The 21,558-nt window shown below is 34.6% G+C and overlaps 1 protein-coding gene across 3 annotated transcripts in view; it reads right to left on the minus strand.

Moving 5' to 3' along the window:
* CNTN6 (contactin 6) overlaps nucleotides 1-21,558 on the minus strand; it is a 256,106-nt gene that overhangs the window by 132,766 nt on the left and 101,782 nt on the right. For all 3 annotated transcript variants that reach the window (XM_010970580.3, XM_074344451.1, XM_074344452.1), the window contains 2 exons: nucleotides 19,050-19,176; nucleotides 13,462-13,637 (listed from right to left, as the gene is read on the minus strand). In XM_010970580.3, coding sequence (XP_010968882.1) covers nucleotides 13,462-13,637; nucleotides 19,050-19,176 — 303 coding nt within the window. The remainder of the gene's footprint in view (nucleotides 1-13,461; nucleotides 13,638-19,049; nucleotides 19,177-21,558) is intronic.

The following is a 21,558-nucleotide window of genomic DNA, read 5'->3' on the forward strand; positions in this document are numbered from 1 at the left end:
GAGTGAATTTCAATATAGTAAGTGGGTGATGATAGCTGTTTAAAGAGAAAGGCAAGCTGAGTGATGTCTAAAAAAGTGCGACTAGATTGTGAAATAAAAGCAAAAAGCCAGGACTTTGAAGACTTTGTGGTGAAAGAGAAGCCCAAAACAGTAACATCTTTGAATTTCATGATTACTTCTCTCCTTTATCTTAATGTTAAGCAACAATAAGTTCCCACCTTGGCATTTTAGATAGTGACAAGGTTTTGGAGTCAGCTTGGCAGGGTGGCATTTTGCTAAGGTAGGATTATAAACAAGGTTGATGGGAGATAAGAAATCAAGGAACCGAGGAATCAGGTTATTGAATACTGAATGCTAAAAGTAGTGAAAGATGAAATTGCCAAGAATATGAGAGGAGTGTTCTTGTGAGATTAACAACAGACTGGGAGATAAAATCTTCACGGAATGATGGAGTGATCTGGGGTGAGAACACAATGGTGACGTGGGTAGCATAGTCTAATGGCATGATCATAGTGACGGAGGCATTTTACCTGAGAGAGAGGAAGATCATCTGGAAGTGGCATTAAGAAGAAAGGAGGAGTCTGTCCCTACTGACAGGCTGAGTAACAAGAGGGCCTGTGAGTAAAGAGTCACCAGTTCTGAGGATACAAGAGAAGCGGCATCCTCCGATGACAGCCAAATTTCACTTGAAGCAACACAGTAAGGAAGGAATTCAGAGCAAAGGTTAAGTGTGTAAGGATTCGGATGATGACTGTCTTTAGGTTTCATGATGTCCAGGGAAGAATTTCAGTAGTTGAGGAGGGTTGGGAGATGGGTTCAGAAATGGGAACAGGCAGAGTTTTGTATAGATGAGGGTTTTGGCAGTGAGAGGTGACCTTGGGACTCTGGGCTTATTACAGTGCCTTATGTGCACCATAGTGAGGGCCTAATATATCAGAGACGGTGATGTCAAGTCAACTACAAGTGCAAAGTGTGTGTTCCAGAGTGCGCTTGTGGGGGTCTTGCCAAGACACCCTTTCCACTTCTGCTGTCAGAATGTAGAGCCAGAGCCAGGTTTAGAATCCTGGCTCTGCCACACACTTGCCGTGGTATTTTAAGCAAGCCCAGGAACTGCTTTTCCCAATGCTTGGCTTACTGGATAGATATTAACTTTTATTAATATTAATATTTGTATTAATAACAATGGTCAGGGCACTCAATCTGCTTGACTTGTCAAAAAGAAATGTCATAAATTTTGATGTTTGACTCAGCCAGATTTCATACCTTTTTAAATGAAAACACTAGAATTACTTTCTAAATGAATTCTGAGAGCAGTACAAAGACAAAAGCAGCCTTCCAGAAAGCTGAGAGGCAACTGGCAGGGGGCACAGTCCCATGTAATCAAATTACATTGATTACTTTTGCTTGAAGCTGATTAAATAATAAAAATAAACCCTTTGTGCTTGAAGGATAGAATCCTAGTAAGATAAATCCTAGTAGCGCTTATGGAGGGGGTTTCTGGAAGAATTAAACAAGGCTTATATAATCTCCATTCATAAAATAGAATTGACTTATGCAATATAACTCATTAATATGTATGTGAAAGTAGATCTCTTAACTGAAGTTTTCTCAAAAAGAGGGCAAAACACTCTGCAATTGACTTGTTAATTCAGGCCTGTGGATCTAGACTCTTCCTCATTTGCATTTTCTGGTGTCATGACTACAAATTTCTGACAGGGTACTATTATATGGGGTTAATGTGCAGACACATTTTTTTCGTGTTCTTTATTCCAGTGGAATTGAAATACTGTTTTTTAAAGTAAGTCTGTGGTTATATTTGAACAAATGCACAAATACAGAAAGTAGAATTTACTTTGCTCACTACTTCTACTGTGTTTGGCACACAGTAGGAGCTCGATGAATAAGCATTATTTGAATGTGTAAATAAATATCTTGAATGGCCATCTTAGAGTTTGGAAATACAGGTTAACATTTGCTTTCCCCCTGGATTTATGTAGACCATAGCAGAGCTTCCTTCTTGTGTCACCTTACGTTGACTCCTTTATGCTGCTGTTGGATTGTCTTTAGACACTAACGTAAGTCTTATTTTGAGACTTTATTTCCTACTCAGTCTGGTATTGAGGCCAGCAACATATGTGTCACCTAGAAGCTTGCTAAAAACATGACTCAGATCTTGTATTTAATAAGATCCCCAAGAGTTTTGTATGCACACTAACATTTGACAAGCACTAGTTGAATAATTAGGGAAGTAGGTTAAAATATCAGAATCTCTGGCATCGAATCTCACCTTCAGTATTTTCTAATATCTCTGGGCATATTTCTTCACTTCTCTGAAGTTAATTTTCCTCATCTATAAAACTGGGGTTGTAATAGTAACTTCTATGATACATGTGGTTTAAAGGATTAAACTAAATTTTTCTCTGTAGCTAGAAAGACCTGTTGAGAAGGTTTGTACTTCCTTTCAGGAACATGTATCGAAAGCATCAATTAAAGAGGATATACTCAGTATCATAAAACTTGAAATGCTTATGTGCCTCATTTCTATAAATTCCCATCACTCCCTTGCTCCTACAGGAATGGAGAAGGAGGTACTATAAATGTAACAAAGCCAGTTCAGGAACCAGAACAGTTTTCTTCCCAAAACATCCATCTTGGACATATAGAAAGAGACATGGGCTCATGGATGCACACAGAAGAATATTCAAGGAAAACATTCTAACCTAGTTTTCTGAAACAGGTAGGCAGGACCTTTGGAGTAAGTGCTTGGTGAACTTTCCATCAAGAAAAGCCACAAAACATGTGAACAAGCAAGTATTGGATTCACCTGAAGTTTGAAAAAAAATTAGCAACTCGTTCCTGTTACCTGTGCAGAGGACCTGTTGGTGGTGGTGTAATAGCTATAGCCAGATGCTGGTGAGATTTGCAAAAGCTAGTAGCACTGGCTACAGTAATAGTAAACTGGGTGCATCGCTTGGGAAGCCTCTTATCTAATGTTGTGGAGGAGGCTTAAGGAGTACGTAGTAGATGTGAGCTATTATTTTTGAGATATGACATAAGAAGCCAGCATAAGAAATCCAGTGTTGTAAGCATTTGAGCAGGTTCGTGAAGGAGTGTCATCCACTCAGTCACCCACTTTGTTCCTGAGGATTCACAAGAGACACTTCCCTCAGGTTTTAGAGTCAGAGCAATTATGCTTACAGGAACAAATGGCATGTTTTTATGTCCTGAAAAATATGAACCCTTTTTTGTCTTGGCCACTAGAAAGCTCAGGTTTAGTTAATTGGACAGGATTTTATGATAGGAATTCTTATTTCCTTTTAATTCTATTTGGGATTTTATTCTCCGTGAGTTTAGCTTACAAATAGAGCCTCATTTTTAATCCATATCATCTATTTTAATAATTCCCAGTTATTAAGACCTATTGTAAGACTGCCGTGATTAATAGAGTATGGCATTTGCACAAGATGGACAAATACACCAATGGAAGAGAGAGAGGGAGACTAAAAGCAGTCCCAAGCAGCGGGTATGCATACTTGATTACATTCAGAGATGGTACTGCAGAGCAGTGAAGCAAGGTCTGCATTTTTAATAAATTGGTTGGGTCACTTGGATCCCTATAGGAAAAAAATGTATACTGAACCCACCTTACATCATGCCAATAAATAAAGAAATAACTTCCAGGTTCATTGCAAATAGGAAAGACAAGACAGTAAATTATAGAAGATAATATAGGAGAATATCTTCATTTAATCAGGACAAGAAGACATTTGTTAAACTTTTTACAAAAAGTGTTATTATGTATAGGAAACAGTTGATAAATTGGACTATAGTAAATTCAAAAATTTCTATTTATCAAGAGACATGATTAAGAAAGTAAAAGGGCAAGTCACAAAGTAGGAAAAGCTATTTCCCTACATAAAAGCAACAGAGTGCTCCTATCTGGAGTCAATCACTAAGGAAAAGAAAGACAGCTCAATAGGAAAATGATGTTAAATGTTTTTTAAAGGAGGGGGGCATTTATAAGTAGCCGAGACACACATGAAAGATGCCCAAGTTCATTAGTTACCACGAAATGTAAATTAAACTCAAATGAGATACCCTTACGTATCCTCCCAAAATGCTTAAATTTTAAAAAGGCTGATAGCAAGTGTTGTCAAAAAAACATCGCTGGTAAGAGGATAAATTAATAACATCACTATAGGCAACAGTTAGTAATATATTTTAAAGTTGTAAATTCATACCCAAATGTCCTATAATTCTACTTCATGGTATATGCGACAGAAAAATGTATACATAAATGCACCAAAGATAGATACAGAAATATTGGTAACAACTATTAATCTCTGCCTCTAGAAGCATCCACATTTCCATTAAGAGCAGAAGTTGTTCATAAATTGTAGTATATTCATACAATAAAATATTATGTAGCAATGGGAATGAATGATCTACAACTACCCACAATGTGGATGAATCTCACAAATACTGTTGGCCAAAAAGCCAGACTCAAAGGAATATATAGTATGGTTTTAATCATGTAATATTCAAGAAAGCAATATTAATTATATATTTACAAGTCAAGATAGTGGAGAGGAAGGAGGAAGTCATAACTTGGTATACTTGGGTGGGGGGCGCTTCTAGGGTGTTGCCAATATTCTGTTTTCTGGACCTGGTTTAGTAATGCTTCACTAATCTATTTATGTTTTGTAATTTTCTGTATGTTTTTCGCTTCTTGGAAAAGATTGTATAAATTAATACCTTAAAATATGATGAGTGTTTCCAGAGGTTGCCACCAAAACCTCTTTGTAATTTGAATTTACTTTTTAAACAATTGATTCTAATTTACTATTTTGGTAACATATTAATATATCCCAGAAAATATCTCGTCTAATTCTTCAGGACAAATATAAGAATTTTGCTGTAATTCCCGACCAAATTGATAAATCTCAAAATCATTTGTCAAATAGCATAAGAGTAATAAATAAGCATTTCAGCTTTGGGATTTTTTTCTCAATTTTACAAAACAGAAGTCCTCAGTTTTGATAGGATGAATACCTTACTTTCTTACATTTTCTTCTCTGACCCCAGCTCTTAGCCTGTGCAGCTTGAATGTGCAATTTTATTCAAATGGACCAAAAAGACTAGGTCCTGCTGAATGTGAGTAGACGTGGGGGGGTGAAAGAAGGCCTGCATTTTGAAAAAGTATCATTTCTGATAAGATACATAAATAGATGTCCAGCAGTGATGATGGGGAAAAAATGAGGCTAAAACATTGGATGATCTCCCCTGTTGATTTAAAAAAAATTAAATGTAATAGTGGCTTGCTATAATTCGACCATATAACTGCTCTGAGTCCATTTGTATAAGGCTTGAATCATTTTTTAAAAGCAAAGGTAAACTTTTCTCCTTTTAAAAGATACCCACTGATGGTTAAATTATTACTTTAGGATAAATTCAGAATATTAAATCCATTGCAACATTGTGTCGTGTTATTTCCAAGATGATCATGAAAAAACAATTATAATTTATCAACTTTCTTTTATTTAAGAAATTAAAGAAAAATATTTCTTTACCCAGTTTATTTAGCTACTTTTCTGATGTATGAAAAAAGATTAAAAGCCATCTATCATTTGCATTTATAATTAGATATGCATTACCCACTTAACACACACTTCACAATTATCAGAGCCTTTACAATTTACAAATGCATTTTTAAGTGTTATTTTTAAAACTCCTTCTCCTGAGTCTTAATTTATTTTTCAGATATAAATGCACTTTATCATTGTATCATCAGGATCATTTATACCTATTTTTACATTTCTTATATATGAAAAAAATTTAAAGATATTCTGAACTCATCAGTACCCATTAAGCTTTTTAAAATTTATTTCTAAATGTGAGGGTTTTGGTTTTTTTTTTATAATTGCTTGTACAGACCCTGGACAGGAGACAGAAATGAAAATACACACCACCTTCAAATACACAAATATCTTAGAAATCCTTCTCTAAAGAGTTGAAGACCTTTATATCATTTTGTTTACTTGGAGACCTTTTCTGTTGTGCTCTATGGTTTTTGGATTCATGTATATTCTTTTTTACTTCCTCTATCTACACATAAATAGATATTTACAAATTATTTTGAGGTGGAGATGGAAGAAATTCTAGGTCTGTTGTAGGTTGGTGACCTTGGGCAAGTAATGTAGTTGCCCCAGTTTGAATTTCCTGAATTTCTCCATCTGTAAAACATGGTTTAGAACAGCTTACAGGAAAAGAAAATACAGTGATGTAAATGCCTACATATTTATAGCTCTTTCAAGTGATTTATTATTGCAGTTTAACATTCAGCCACCTAAAATCAACCCTGTGACATGGAGCAAGAATTCTTTAACCCCATTGTATAAGTGTGAGAAGTGAGGTTTGGCGCAGTCCTAAAGATGTGTACTGAGATTTTAATAATACTAGTAATATCCTTAATGTATCAGACTGATATTTTTAAGGGACAAGTATGTGGCATTTTCAATCTGTTCTATAAACAATTCAAAATCCTTAACATCATTGAAATTATTTCCATTAATCTTAAGCACTGAAGTCCCAAAGGTGGCCTATTAATAGTTGCATGACCAGACCTCTGCCACGCTCTCCATAAACAACTCACAACAATGTATCAGGTGCCTTCACCCACTGCTCTACATGTAATAGTAAGTATTGGGGCCTTATAATAAACCTATATGAAGTAGGTACTATTGACACCTCCATTTTACACATGAATTCACACCTGTGCACATTGAGTGGGGAGTATTTTTCAAACATAGGCAGTTCATCTCTGGTGCCTCTGCCTACAAGCTTCATGATATGATGGATTTCTGCATGTTTCTTGGGCATCTCATAATTATCACCCAATCATTCCATTGTAGATTAAGCTTGGAAATAAAGAGCCTCCAAAATTTGGGTATACTTGGCTCCAAGTTATTTTTCAGCTGTGTCTGAGAAAACCAGTCATTTCTAAACTGTGGCCTTTCACATTCCATGTACCTCGCCTGGAGACTTGTTTGCATGTCATTTCCACTTGCTCTCCTGTTGACCTGAATGTTTGTCTCCAATCACATTCTGTGCCTGGAACACAGACTAACATTCCAAGGCTCAGTTCAAGCCCCACTACCATGGAAGGCTTCCCTTGACCTTTCTCCAATCCAGGCAAACTTGGCTACTTCCTCCTCTGGTCTCCCTTATAGGTTAAGTCTACCTCACACATCACCTGATGCTCTTTTTGAGAAGGTATAGTAGGCATTTGAATATTGACTCTGTCACTTATTATATGTGTGAACTTACTGGGTGTGTAATGTTAATTATTTCTTCTCTGGCTTCAGTCTGCCGATCTGAAAACAGGGTAATAGTAATAGTTGGAGTTAATTTACATAAGGAGCCTAGAACAATGCCTGCTAGATAATACGTACCATGCAAATACCACCAACTTTTTTTTTCTTCCTTTTTCTTTTAAATTGCATTCAAGGTTTCACCTGTCTGCTCTGAAGACAAGGAGTAGCTATTTCTTACCCATCATTTAATCTTTAGTCCTTAGCCCAGTGCTTGATGCATATAAATAAGGTGTTTTCTGGTTGCTTGGTGGATGAATAAATGAATGGCCATTTATTTATTCATCCAGTCTAGCTTCAGTCTAGCTAGGCTAGGAGGCTCCAGCAATAAAAAAACAAACTTACTTGAAATGGTATCTGTGATTAAATATTAAATAGTGCAGGATCGCCAAAGCCCTATTCGTAAGTAACTTTTATCCCAGTGTTTATCTATGCATTGGTAGAATTGTATATTATGAGTCTTCCAAGAAAATATATGTAGCTCAGTGAAAGCATAAGTTTCTTTCAAAACGACTATCTTTCTTTTCTCAAGGATGACATTTTAAACAGCGATGACAGATGCAGTTTTCTCTCACACAAGTACAGAGTAATTCATTAACATACATATGAAAGGAGGAAGTCTACATTCAACTTTTACCACCAGAGTCCTTGGGAAATAAAAGAAATTCAAAGTAGGTACAAGTGTAGCTTGTAAAAAGTCAAACTGGTTTTATCATTCAAAAATGCCAGAGTGATAACAGGCAGCTTTTGGTGACTGGACACCTGCTGACTTTGCTTTAGGGTTGAGATTGAGTCGGGGAAGAAAGGAAGAGCTCAAATTAGAATCTACCTGAGAATTTAGAATGACAGAATCCTACACAGAAGAACTGAAGGAGACTTTTTCAGTTAAATAATTCAAAACATACTTTTAATAAGTCCACAGAGATGACTGACTTGTCTGGATAGCATAGCTGGATTAAAGACAGATTTGATTTAGGAGGAGATTTTATGAGAGAGAGTTGTTTTCTTGTTTGTTTGTTTGTTTGTTTTGGGGGGGCACATTTCAAGATGGCTTCCTGGTGGGATGATTCAAGATGAGGCAGACTGTATCAGCCTGAGTCTAAAGTAAACTCTAAGGGTGCTTTTGAATTGCTGAACGTAAGGACAAAAGTTACAAACAAAAGCCATCAATTATCTAGAGGTATTTACCTACAGAGCCTCTCCCATGGACAGGTTAGGTTCTGAAAGGCTGTTTGTAGTTCATTTGTTCTGAAGGTCAGAGAAGCACTGTACAATTGACTGCCAATCGGTAGGAAGCAGAGTTGTTGACACAATTTTATTTTGATGAATAGCTTGTTCTTACCTATGGAAATTCGTATGATTAGGGCTTCTGGACCTAATTTGTCTGTCAATAAGAAGACCAAATATCTTATATGAAATGTTTAGTGTCTTACTCTGAATTCTTTAGACGCAGAGCCTGATGCAGAGATTCAAGTATGTATGATTTATTGAGGAAGCACTCCTAGGGGGAAATGGGAGGCTGCAAACAGGATGGAGCAGGAGAAGGAGTAAGCAAGAATGGGTCTCAGCTGCTGTCCAGCTTCAGCCTGGTCACATGGGGATCTCTAGGTTATGAATTGAAGAACAGGGCAGCTGTAGTTACTCACAGCTGGGCCCACTGCCCATTAAGGGGGATCTGGAATGGGCACCAGCAGAATCTACCATAAGGCTTAATGTAAAGGTTCTTGTCCTGTAAATATGGCTTATTATTTCAACAATTATTATGCCAATAGCAAATAAAAGAAATAAAGAAGATCTGCATGATTTGTGTGGGCAGTGTTTGAAAAGAACTGACTACCTTAACACAAAAGGCATGAATTTAGATACCAATTTTAGATTCTATACTCAAGGTACAACTGGTTCTCTAACGATGTACTTTAAAGAGATCCCAATCTCAGTGAGCCTTGGGCTTCTAATCTGTAAAATGAGAACAGCAATAGCATCTGTTGCCTGTAGTTGTTCGGTCGTTCAAAAAAGGTAATACATGTCAAATGCCTAAAAGTCCTGAACACAGGAAAACAAGGAACTGGTCTGGAGAAAGTTTTAAAATGTAAACTAGATTTTTCTATGAGTAACTGCAGCAGTTTGAAATACGTAAATGTTTAGCCAACGTGTGGGAGGAAATGAATATATGAAAAGAAGGATTAGAGTTACCATTTCTCAAGTGCTGTGAGGGACCAGGAGCTTCATGTTTGTTATCTCAGTTAATCCTTGTCACTGTGCTATGATTCTCCCTGTACATGTCAGAGCAGAGGCTTACTGTTGTTAGAGATGGTCTAATTTCATACTACTGGATTGTCAGAGAGATAGAATTTGAGTTTAGATCTGTTCACATCAAAAATCTTAGCATTTAACTACTATTGTTACGATGTTAAGAAAGGTACAAAAGCTTTTCTAACAAAATAGGCAATGTTGAAAACTTATGAAGGTGTTGGTGAGAATTCAAATTAAGTTGAATTTTCTGTACAGAGAAACAGAAGAGATACTTAATAAGGACAACTTGCTCTTCTTTATTTTTAAATAATTATGATGGAGGAAAAAAATCCAACTGAACAATTACTTTTATTCCACTGAATTCTAATAATATCAATTTTTAAAACGTTGTGGTAAAATATGCATAATGTAAAATTTACCATTTAAACCATTTTTAAGTGTACAGTGTGGTAATATTAAGTACATTCCCATTGTTGTGTAGCCAACACCATCATCCATCTCCAGATTTTCTTAATCAACCCAAACTAAAACTCTGTACCCATTAAACAATAACTCCTCATTTTTCCCTCCACTTAGTCCATAGGAGCCACCATTCTACCTTCTATGAATTTGCCTATTCCAGTTAACTCATATGACAATAAGTATCCTTTTGTATGTAGCTTATTTCACTTAGCAAAATGTTTTCAAGTTTCATACATGTTGTAGCATGCATCAGAATTTAAAGTTTTTCCTATTTAAAGTTGAATAATATTCTATTGTATGTATATACTACATTTTGTTAATCCATTTATCTGTTGATAGGCATTTGAGTCCTTTCCAGCTTTTAGCTATTATATATAATGCCACCATTGACATGGGTCTACAAACATCTGATGTTTGACTCCCTGCCTTTAATCCGCTGGGGCATGTACCTAGGGGTGGCATTGTTGTATCATGTGGTAATTCCACATTAAATTTTTTAAGGAGCTGCCCCGGTGCCTTCCACAGTAGCTGTACCATTTTACATTCCCACCAGCAGTACGCAGGAGTTCCAATTTTTCCACATCCTTGGCAACACTTGTTATTATCTGCTTTTTATTTGTTTTTAATAATAGCCATCCTAATGAGTGTGAAGCAGGTTTTTGTGGGTTTTGATTTACATTTTCGTATGATTAGTGATGTTCAGAGTGTTTTCATAGGAAAAATCAAATTCTTGAATAGATGTTTCCCTTCTATTATGTTCTTTTTTTTCTTTCTGCCTCTATTCTCTGTCTCTCTGTCTTTCTATCTCTCTGCCTCTCTCCCTCCCTCTCTTTTGGAAGAGAAACTTCATTTCTGAGATAATGCAAAGATTTGCACGTGGATACAAATGTAATTTCTTTAGATGAAATTTCAGAAAATCTATTTTACAAAATTAATATCCTGTATTCCTTAAATGAAATTGGAAGAAAAATTTGTAAATGGAAGTGTCTGGACTATAAGTCATCAATACTTTTTGGATTCATCTTTAAGACCCTGTGCTCATTTGTACAAAAAGTAAGCCACTCAGAGTTGTGTAATAGTGGTGGCAAAGCTAGACCTGGTATTTTCAGCTTTTTAAAAGAAATTATTTACTACTTGTAATGAACAACTAACTTAAGATGACAGAAGTACTTATGAGAGACAGGAAATGGAGACCCTTAATAGGTGGTTAAGTGTGCTAGTTATGTTCAGCGTTGATTCAAGTCAACAGAGATAATTATATTCAAGTGAATCTCTCATGGACCCAACAGGAAACATTTCAGACATGATACCACTATAGGTGCTGAACAGAAGAGGCAGAATGATGTGGTTCTTTTTTTTTTTTTTTTTAAGTTTCAGACTTGGAAACTAAGATCCTTTAAGTCTACAGGAGAAAGATCAGTTAATGGATGTAGGCTATTCTACTTTCTGCATGAATAGTAATAGAAATGCTTTTAGGGACTCAACAGTCATACACCTTCAACCCCAAAAAAGGAAAATTTTATGAAGAGACAGAAAAGTTAGCAAGGACAGAATAATTGATTTTTCTCATTCATCCAAATGAAAGCATACAATTTCTTCTTCATTTAAGCTTTCCTCTTTTTTTAGCAAAGAGAAAATAAGTTTTAACTCGAACTTCTAGTTACACATATTTTTAAATCAAAAAAAGAAATGAGAAATAATAATGTAGGGAACTGAAAAGTATTTTTTGTTGTTAAATAAAAGGGGGAAACAAACAAGAGGAGGAAATGTATGACCATATAAAGTGCAGTGCATTAATTTTCATTGTAGTATTCAATTATTTTCAAGATTTGATAGAATCCATAGCTCTAGAGAAGCTCAAGGGCATATAGCAAATAAATGCATTGCATAGGTTTTCCTTTACCAGAAAGTCTAATTTATCTTTATGGAATCTGATCCAAATCATGTGTCTCTTTTAGGATCATGCCCTATCTAAGTAGGAGAAATAATTATTTTGGCAGAATCATTCAAAGTCTGTAACAATTGTTCACTTCTGTCACATAAGTTTCTCATCAGTATTTTACTCCCTGTTATTTTTCCAAGTGATGGTCTTAGCTGAAATGCCAAATTAAATATTGTGATTATCTTCAGCTGAGTTTCAAACAGCCATCGGCCTTTGTTCATATTCCATTTAGCTCTATAAACATTTGCATTATCCTTCGATTTTTGCAGATATAAATACATTCAGATACAATGCTGGGGTGTATGTATACATGTGTGTATGTGTGTGCATACATGTGTATATATATACCTGAAATGTGTGTATATTTATGACAACATACATACACATGTGGTTGTATGTATATATTTCTGAATATGTACTATACACATATTCAGTAACAAGGCCACCCCTACAATGGTCAACTTAGGGGAACTGTGTGTTTCACAGGCCATCTTTGGAACACAAGATTTGCAACGAGAAACAGACCCAATTATTAATTTATATATCTACTGATGACAAAAGTAGTTCTAAAAGGTGGACTTTGGACATGTATTTTATCTTTTAAATTTCAAAATAATTAGTTTGTCAAAGTAACAAAGCAGAGACCTTTTCAAGTGGGCCCAAAAGAGGAGCAGCTCACTCTTTAGCCCCCAATATGTCCTCTGAAGTGGGCATGGGTGAGGGACAGGGGGAGGAGGAGGTACAAAGGGAGACATTTAATGCTTCTACTTCATCCACATCAACAGATGTAATTACTTTCAAACAAGGCTTTCCCTGGATCCAATATGACACATTTTAGTCCCTGGAAACACTATATAAGGGACATAAGAAGCAGTATGGCTATTGTTCATCTACTAATGTCCCCAAATGTCACCAAGGTAATTATTTGGATGACATTTATGTGACACAGCTGGACACTGTTCCAGTTAATATAAAGTCTGCCTTTGGCAACCACTTCATTTCCACGTACATCAGACTGCAGATGCATGATCACTTTTCCTGGGAGAATACCTTCCTCCCCAAAAGACATCTCTGCTCTCAGCTTTTTCTTCCTGTGCTCTGCACAGTAATACCCAATGCAAAAGAAAAGGGGCAAAAAAGTAAAAGTATGTATGATCATTATCTTAATGTTTATATCTGGAACTTTCAGAGACATTTCTAAGTATAATTCACAAAATACAATAACATTGATATTTCCTTCTTTTTTTGAAACAGAATTCAACTATCCACAGACTTCTGGATTCACAAAATTCACATTAAAAACTTTCGCCTCTATAAATTCTTATTTTCTCTCAAAAAGCATATGATTGGCAAAGCTGAAATTTTTCTACTCTGAATATAGTAAGAATATATTTTCAGAAACAAAAGGATTATAGATTTCTCCCACAAACTCACATGCAAATTGGAGCTTTGCTTTCCGACTCAGAATTGTTCCCAGAGGGTTGGTGGCCAGACACTGGTATGTGCCAATATCTTGCTCTGTGTGAGGGCTACTGATTGCCAGACTGCCTCCGTCCAACCTGTAGTGATAACTCGTGGTAAAATCAATGTCTGTGCCATTTTGCTTCCACCTTCAAGGGAAAAAAAATCAAATTATACTTATAATACACAGAGTTGACCACTACTGTCTTAGACAACATGCACTTGTAATTTCTAACACTGGTAAAAAAAAAATGGGTACATGTGGATACCTTTCCTCCCAGTTTCACTGAAGATAGTTGTCTTCGTGAGCCCAGTGGTATCAGTAACTAGGTTATTTGAAAGTTCTTCTACTCTTTACAAATTACAAACATTCACCCAAATGTGTACAAAGAGGCAACAGAACTCTTGACATGAGAAATAAGAAGTAGACAAAGTAGTCACAGTCAATAACCCTGGCTGGTCCTATTCCTTTAGCAACTTTTCAAATAATATATACCATAGCTGAACACGCACAACTGATACTGCAAAATTGAATGTCAAAAATGATTTAGACATAGAAATCCAAGAAGAATATATTAGAAATAGCACAAAGAAAGCCAGCAAAGATATTACAGTGCCAATTTGAGGCTGATAACAAAAGAAAAATAACCTGACTACTTTAGAACACGACTGTCTCTGTTAGTCTCTTACTTGGAAAATTAATCACACTGAAAATATTTCAACAGTACTTAGAAATGCCAAACTAAAATTATACTTTAACAAAACAAATGCAGTTTGAGAGGTTTTTATTTTAGACTGCAAAAAGTTTCTTGGCTTACCTATTAGTCAACAACCTTTTAATTCATAAATTAAATGTCAGAAGAGCCTTACAGTCATATTTATTTTCAAAGAACCATAAAATGTTGTAGAAATTGCATTTGGTCATTTTAAGATGAATGAATACCCAGTAATTATCTTTAACTAGACCCACTTCCCCAACCTTGCAGCCCTAACTTCCATCAAAATATTCAGACATTTTGAAATAAGAATATTGCATATGTAAGGAGATATATTCCTAGGGCATAAGCTGTGTATAGACACATAAGCCATTTAAAAAATACATATTTTAGAATACTGAATTAAAATAATCATTCATTTAGGAAAAATAGTGAATGGGCTTTTCCTATGGAATATGGCCAATTTCTAAATTATGTTTTTTAGGGTCTGTGCCAGCTTTGTTCCAATTCTGCCCTTCATACTAAGATCATATTAAAAATATTGGTAAGGGTGGCAAAATTTAAGAAAGGAATGGCATTTTACAGCATTATTCCAAATGTGGTTGAATTTTTTAAGAAGGATTATGAAACATCCCATGGATAGAGTCTGGCAAGTGTCTGTCATAGTAGAAAAGATATATGGACTTAGGTAATTGTCTATCCTATTAAAGATGAGAAGTGATTGACTAGATACCAAATCATCCAGAGATCTTGAACCAGCTCTGTCTCTTTTAAATTATGTAGCCAATTCCTGTGTACCTCAACTTCTTTTTTTTAATAAAGGCAAGAATCTAAATTAGTATATTTCAACTGCCTGAACTATCTGCCAATTTTTTTTCTAGAGAAACTTGTACAATTTCTTGTTCTCGATATTAGAAAAGAAAATGTATGAAACTATTATATCTTTAGGCCTATCTCAAGCCTCCTGTGTTCTCCCTGCCAGCACTGTAATACTGTCTTTCATAATTTGTTTACAAGGCATGGTCTTTGAACCTTTGTGTTCCCTTTCGTTTTCAAAGCAAAGGATATACCACACTTAGTTTGCCAGCTCTCTTTAATTTTGGAATCAATCACTGAAATAACTGCTGTCATCATTACATGCTCCTAATTAAGCTCGGTAATTGTTTTTCAACACAAATTCAAAGTTGTTGGCTTAGCTGCAGCAAATGAATTTTTCACAGTATCCCTATAATCATTCTAATCACTATGGTACTATGATTATTAAACTGTGCATATATATCAGGGGTTCAACTTGTGGTGTGGGCTTTGTCCTAATTAATATGTTTAAATCAATGGAGAAATAGTATTAATGAATTCAAGTGATTGTCATACACATGTTACTGATAGGATTGCATGCCCAGGAGAATTTTCCTGTGATGCAAACTAGGAAATATGCTATAGATGATTATTTTAAGCATCATATTTTATCTATTTTAATGCAGATTAATGTCATATTAATTCCTTGAAATATAATGGATTTGAACTAAAATCTTGACCTTTTGCTGGGGAACATCCTTCACTATTAAGTAGATAAGCCCCATGTCAAGAATATTCGTTCTTATGTGATAATGCATCTTTGTGGGTGTGTGTATGTGAGTATTTCTCAAAAACTGAGCTTTGCTTTAGAATTACATGGAGTCTTATTTCTGAGCCCATCCCTAAACCTTTGAAGAACTCAAAAATCTAAATTTTTAACGGTTTCTCTGGGTAATTGTAATATGCACTGAATTTGACTCCACTGACCCTGTGGAAAGAGTCCTAGGCCTACCTTTGACATTCCCTTGCTGTGTATCCTTGGACAAGTCATGGTTTCTCCAAAAGTCATATCCATCAGTTATAAAATTTGTACAATAAAAATATCCTGCTTTATCACATGAGGTTGTTAAGATCAACTAAGGAAATGACTGAAAATAATAGAAGGGCAGAGTGCCAACTGCTACAATTTTGACTCAGAGGCCTAGAGCTTTACCAGACACAAGAATGTCTTTCTGGCTAGAGTAGCATAGATTAAATTACAGAAATGAACCACCTCTGACTAGGTCAAGAGGACTTGTGTCGAAAATCCTCTATGACATTCAGAGACCTTTTTCTGATAGAAAGTGTATCATATGTAAAAATAATTGATGTGTGTGCTGCTTTATTTTCCCAAGTAAAATTTATATTCTGAGCTGGATGTAAGCGCATCACTATCTTATTATCTTAAACTTTTTAGATGTAAGTAATTCTACCCAAGTGCTATTTTTTGGGTAACCAATTTTCCCTCCCTTTACAAAGCTTCCTGGGTAGGAAGCTTTTAATTCTTATGTGTTGTCTGGTCTTTAAAAGAAGAAAGAGCGATTCTTCCCGTGGGAAAACTTTTGTCCCAACTTGTCTAACATCTGTATCTTCTTGCTTTCATTGAAATCTTGTTTGTGAGGGTGCTGACTCTACTGGAAGTGACTCTAGACAAGTGACTTTTAAACTATTTCCAAAGTCCTGCTTTAAATATTGCTTATTTTCTCCCATGAGATTTCATTTGCTAAAGGGAATTTACTGAAAGAAATAAAACACATCTTAAAATCAACCACACCCTCACTTTATGGATAAGGAATCCAGGGCCAGGAGAAAGAAATGATTATTCCAGGGTCTACACATGGGATGACAGAGCTATCACTAGAAATAACTCTTGGCTCTTAAGTCAAGGGCTCTTAGAAAGACTTTGTGCTGTATCCAAATAACCTCAAATAATGTTAGACTTTAAATCATATTGTCCCTCTATTTCACACACACATACACACCTACAATCTAAGGTAAATACAGGTATGAGGTTTTTTTAAAGAATAAATTTAAGTTAGGAAGGGTCCCGTTAAAACTAAATTTCACATTTTGTTGCTAATGTGCATTGTCTGAAATACCTCTCTGCCCTTTGCTTCATTATCAAGAAAATTGGGTCTGAGTTTGACATTTAAGCATTAAAAACTTAGTTTTTTTCTCACTCTCTTTTCAAAGCCTCTTGCCTATGAGTATTTTATACCATGATATTAGAGATAAACTAAACCAGGTTGTGAGGATTGGAAATGAGAAGCTAAATTATCATTCTTAAGCCTCCTCATTTACAAGTATCTTAGAAACAGAGGTCATTTCACAACATTGGAATTTGCACTCTGTTCATTCAGTGTATTTTTTCATAGATGAAATAAGCAAATTGTTACAAGAACCACTGTTTTACATCTTTCTGCCTCTTATAAGCCAATAAATATTTTTATAAAAGCATATGATAGATTGATGATTTATCTTATACTTAGCAAATATGTCTTATTTTATAGGGATTCATACTTTTTTTTCCTCCTCTAACAAATTCTACCAGCCATTAGTACCAATCAAATAAGCTCTCAAAAATAAAATTGCAACTTAAAGTATTAGGTGATTCTGAAAAATGTGTTAATCAGATTTTTATATGTTTAAACAAATGTTAAGTTGAATAAGACAGCTCATTTTTGAAGGAAAACAAAACACTGACCATGAATTGGTTGAACCAATTTGCAGACTGAGTGATCTTTGTCTACCAGATAGGCTTCATTGGTTTGGGTATCCTAAAGATAGGGGAGCTTTAGAAAGTGTAATAAGACATAGTTTTTCAACTATTTTGTTGTAAAAAAAAAAAAAAAAGCTGAAGTTATTTTGACAAAGCACAAGATAAGGGAGAGTTATCTTTAACTTGGTGCATTTAAGTCATTTAGCTAATTCATCTAGACAATCTTAAGGTTGAAGTAATTATAAATATGGTATTTTTAATGCAACATAAGAATCAGGCAAAGCCAGCTTATTTTGCCTAAATGGACTGAAATAGTTACATTTTGTGTGTGATAATTTAACTTCACTACTAAAAATTAAGACTTTTAACAAGTGCTTTTAAATCCCAAAGCCATAATTGTCATTTTAGTATTTATTCTGCATTTCCTATATTCACACCACATATGCAGTTCTTACCAACAAAATCTTTATGATTTAAACCAGCAAAATATATACACACATACATATTTTTAATTCATGAATTCCACCCACAATGTGGATCAGATTCTGCCTTTACTGTGCCTTTACTGTAATATTGTAAGAACAGAAACAATACAGACCCTTCCTCCTTACTATTCCAAAGGTAATATGTGAGGAACAAATATATTTTTTTCTACTTGCCCAGAATAAAAAAATATATTTTTTGCCTTAGATAATACACAGCTATCTTGAATATATTTCTAAAATCAGTGCTTTTTGGGTGATGGGACATGCCAGTGGGGTCACAGAAATTGATCTGATAAAATAACGTTTCCATCTTGATTAATTCCTTTTAGGGGAACATTTTCACAGTCCTTGTATCTGGGGCAACTGAGGCAGGAGCCCCAAACTGGGGAAGGAAGTACAAAATAAACTTGTGCTTTACAGTCTTTCAAATTGGGGAAACAAATCCTTTCCTGTACTTTCCCTTTATTTCTCCATCTTCCTTCTTTCTTTTTCTCTTCTAATTCTCACAATATGACACCGTATGGCACCAATCTAAGCGAACCTAATCTATGAGTCATAATAGTGGTTGCCTGGGGATTAGAGTAGGATAGTTAATGCTTGGAAAGTGGCATGAGGGGACACTTCGGGGTACAGGAAATATCTGTATCTTCGTTTGAGTGGTGGGCACAGCAGCTGTTTACCTGTGTAAAAATTCTTTGAGCTGTACACGTCAAATGACGTCACTTTATTGTGTGTATATTTTACTACAAAGACAAAGACAAAAAACAAAAACAAAAAACAGTGTGGTGCTCAGAAGTAGAACTTCACCTGTAATGGGGTGAAGGGTAACCATTAGCAGCACAGTTCAGGATGATTTCAGATTTTGACAAATCCAAAGGAAAAATAACATCTTCTGGTTCCTGGGTAAAAATAGGACGGCTCAAATGAGCATCACCTGGAAAAAGAAAATAATTATGCCACATGAAAAAACTTGACCATGTTTGAATGAATGTCCGAATTAGATATAAAGTCAATACATACTTTTTAAAATGTTTTATTTGAAACAATCTCAAACATACGGGGAATGTTTCAAGAATGATATAATTTTTAAGAAAACATTTATACAATGAAGTATACCTATTACTCTTCCACCAATAATCTTGCTACAAACCATTAAAAAACAAACAAACAAACAAGCAAATACAACTTTACACAGAGAAAAGCACCCAGATATTCTAATAAAGCCTGTATTGCCCTCAACCACACTATTCCCTCAGGGCTGCAGGGTGTGGCTACTCGTGATATGAGGGCTTTTAGCCTCCAAAATGGAGCTAAGAGGAAGAAAACAAACAGGTCCCTGATATGATGAGAAGAAAGTTAAAAAACATCCCTCTCTATAAAGAAACAATTAATTGTCTGTACATAGTTTCTCAAGTATGAGCAAATGAAAAGAAATGAAATAGTAAGTATGAAAATGTATTGCAACAATAAAAGTGAAAAACACTGCATGCCAAAAATAGACAAAATACCCAGTCTAGAAGAAAATATAATTCAGGGAACTCTAGGAAATTTCTCAAAACTGTTTCGCACTGTAGAGTAAGAACATGAATTAAAAAAAAAAAAAAAAACAACTCAATGGCAAGATGAAAAAAAAAAGTATAGAATCAGATAAATTAGGGTGACTTAAAGAGAAAAATTACAACCAAAACAGCATCGTTAAAAAATGAATAAATTAACTAAATTAGGCAAGAAACAAAACAGAAACCTACTAAATCAAATTACTGACATAAGAAGGTTAGAGATAATTGTAATGAATGCAATTGAAAAAGCATAGGTAATGAATAAGAAAGATGGACAAAGATGATACAACATAAAGATCGTTGTTGTCACTGAGATTGATAGTCAAATGTATTGAAAGATACATCAAGAAAATTTCCTGTGAATTGAAAGAATGCACTATTTTCCAGAGACATTTGAGAGAGAACACTTAACATCAAAGCATGTGTAGTTAAGTGACTCAACTTCAAACTTAAAAGGAAGACTTTGCAAGAAGACTAGATTGAAACAAAATTATTTGAAAGAGTGAAAGAAAAACTCAGATTAATCTCAGATTTTGTAACATGAGCACTAGCATTCTATACTAGGAAACAGTGAGGGAAAGCCTACAGTATTCTGAATAAAAGAGTGAGATAACTGTTATCTCTGACTGGTGTATCTTTCAAATCTAATGACATTCAAATTCTTCAACATCGAAAATTACACAAATGAACAAACAGAAAACCCTCAGGGAATATAACAAATTACTACTCTTAAAGGAATGACTTAACAATTCAGTCCATCCAATTAAAAATGAACTGATATATAGATCTCAAGAATGAAGGAGGAACAGAATGCACACTGAATACATTTAAATATAAAACTACTATTTAAATGTTGGTTTTAGTTATAGAACAGAATATGAATGCCATAAACTTGAATAATGTAAAAGTAACAATATAAATAGAAAAATGAGGGATGAGTAAATATAGTTTGAAATGTGAGTGCTAATATCTTCTTTCATTGCAAAAATTCAAAAGATAACATACGTGTATGTATGTGTGCATATATATATTTATATTTATAATTTTTAAAAGCATAAGCATATTGACCTTAGCGTTATTCAATGTGTTTTTTACATTTGGAGGAAACTTTTAGAAACAAATCCTATCTTTGTTGATGCAAATCATTTATTAGATGTTCAAAATCTCTCCATTTTTACTTTATTGTACTTTTACATTAATTAAACTAAACAAAATGAATCCTGATGTTAAAAGTAGAATCTATGCTATGATCCCCTTTTTATGAAAGTATTTCCTCTTTCTGTGCGTTTCTCTAGCTACACAATAATCTACTTTCTGTATTTATATGTATAGAAAAATGGCTGCAATTTCACCAAATTTTAATAATTTCTATTTTTGGATCAGTTTAATTAAGGGTAAAGTTTTTCATTTTTTAATTTTTCATAATTTAAATGTTTAAAATAAATATGCATTTATGTTAAAGAAAAGATTGATTTCTTTAAAGAAGGAAATAGGAAATATGTTGAGATCGTAATCTAATTTTTGATGGTGGAATATTAATTCTTTTCTGATTTTTTTTCATAGATCTTTATAATTAAAAAAATCTTCTCACCTCAAAAAGAAAATTCGGCTGAAATAATGCGTATTATGCACCGAGCACGATGCCATGCACAGAACAGGCAGACAACAAATGTTATGTAATACCTTCCTATACCTTCACTCAGAGAAAAACTCTCTTCAGTCATCATATACCCTAAATTAGGGATATAATTTGACTT

Source organism: Camelus bactrianus, chromosome 17 (assembly GCF_048773025.1).
Source record: "Camelus bactrianus isolate YW-2024 breed Bactrian camel chromosome 17, ASM4877302v1, whole genome shotgun sequence".
Lineage (NCBI taxonomy): Eukaryota > Metazoa > Chordata > Mammalia > Artiodactyla > Camelidae > Camelus > Camelus bactrianus.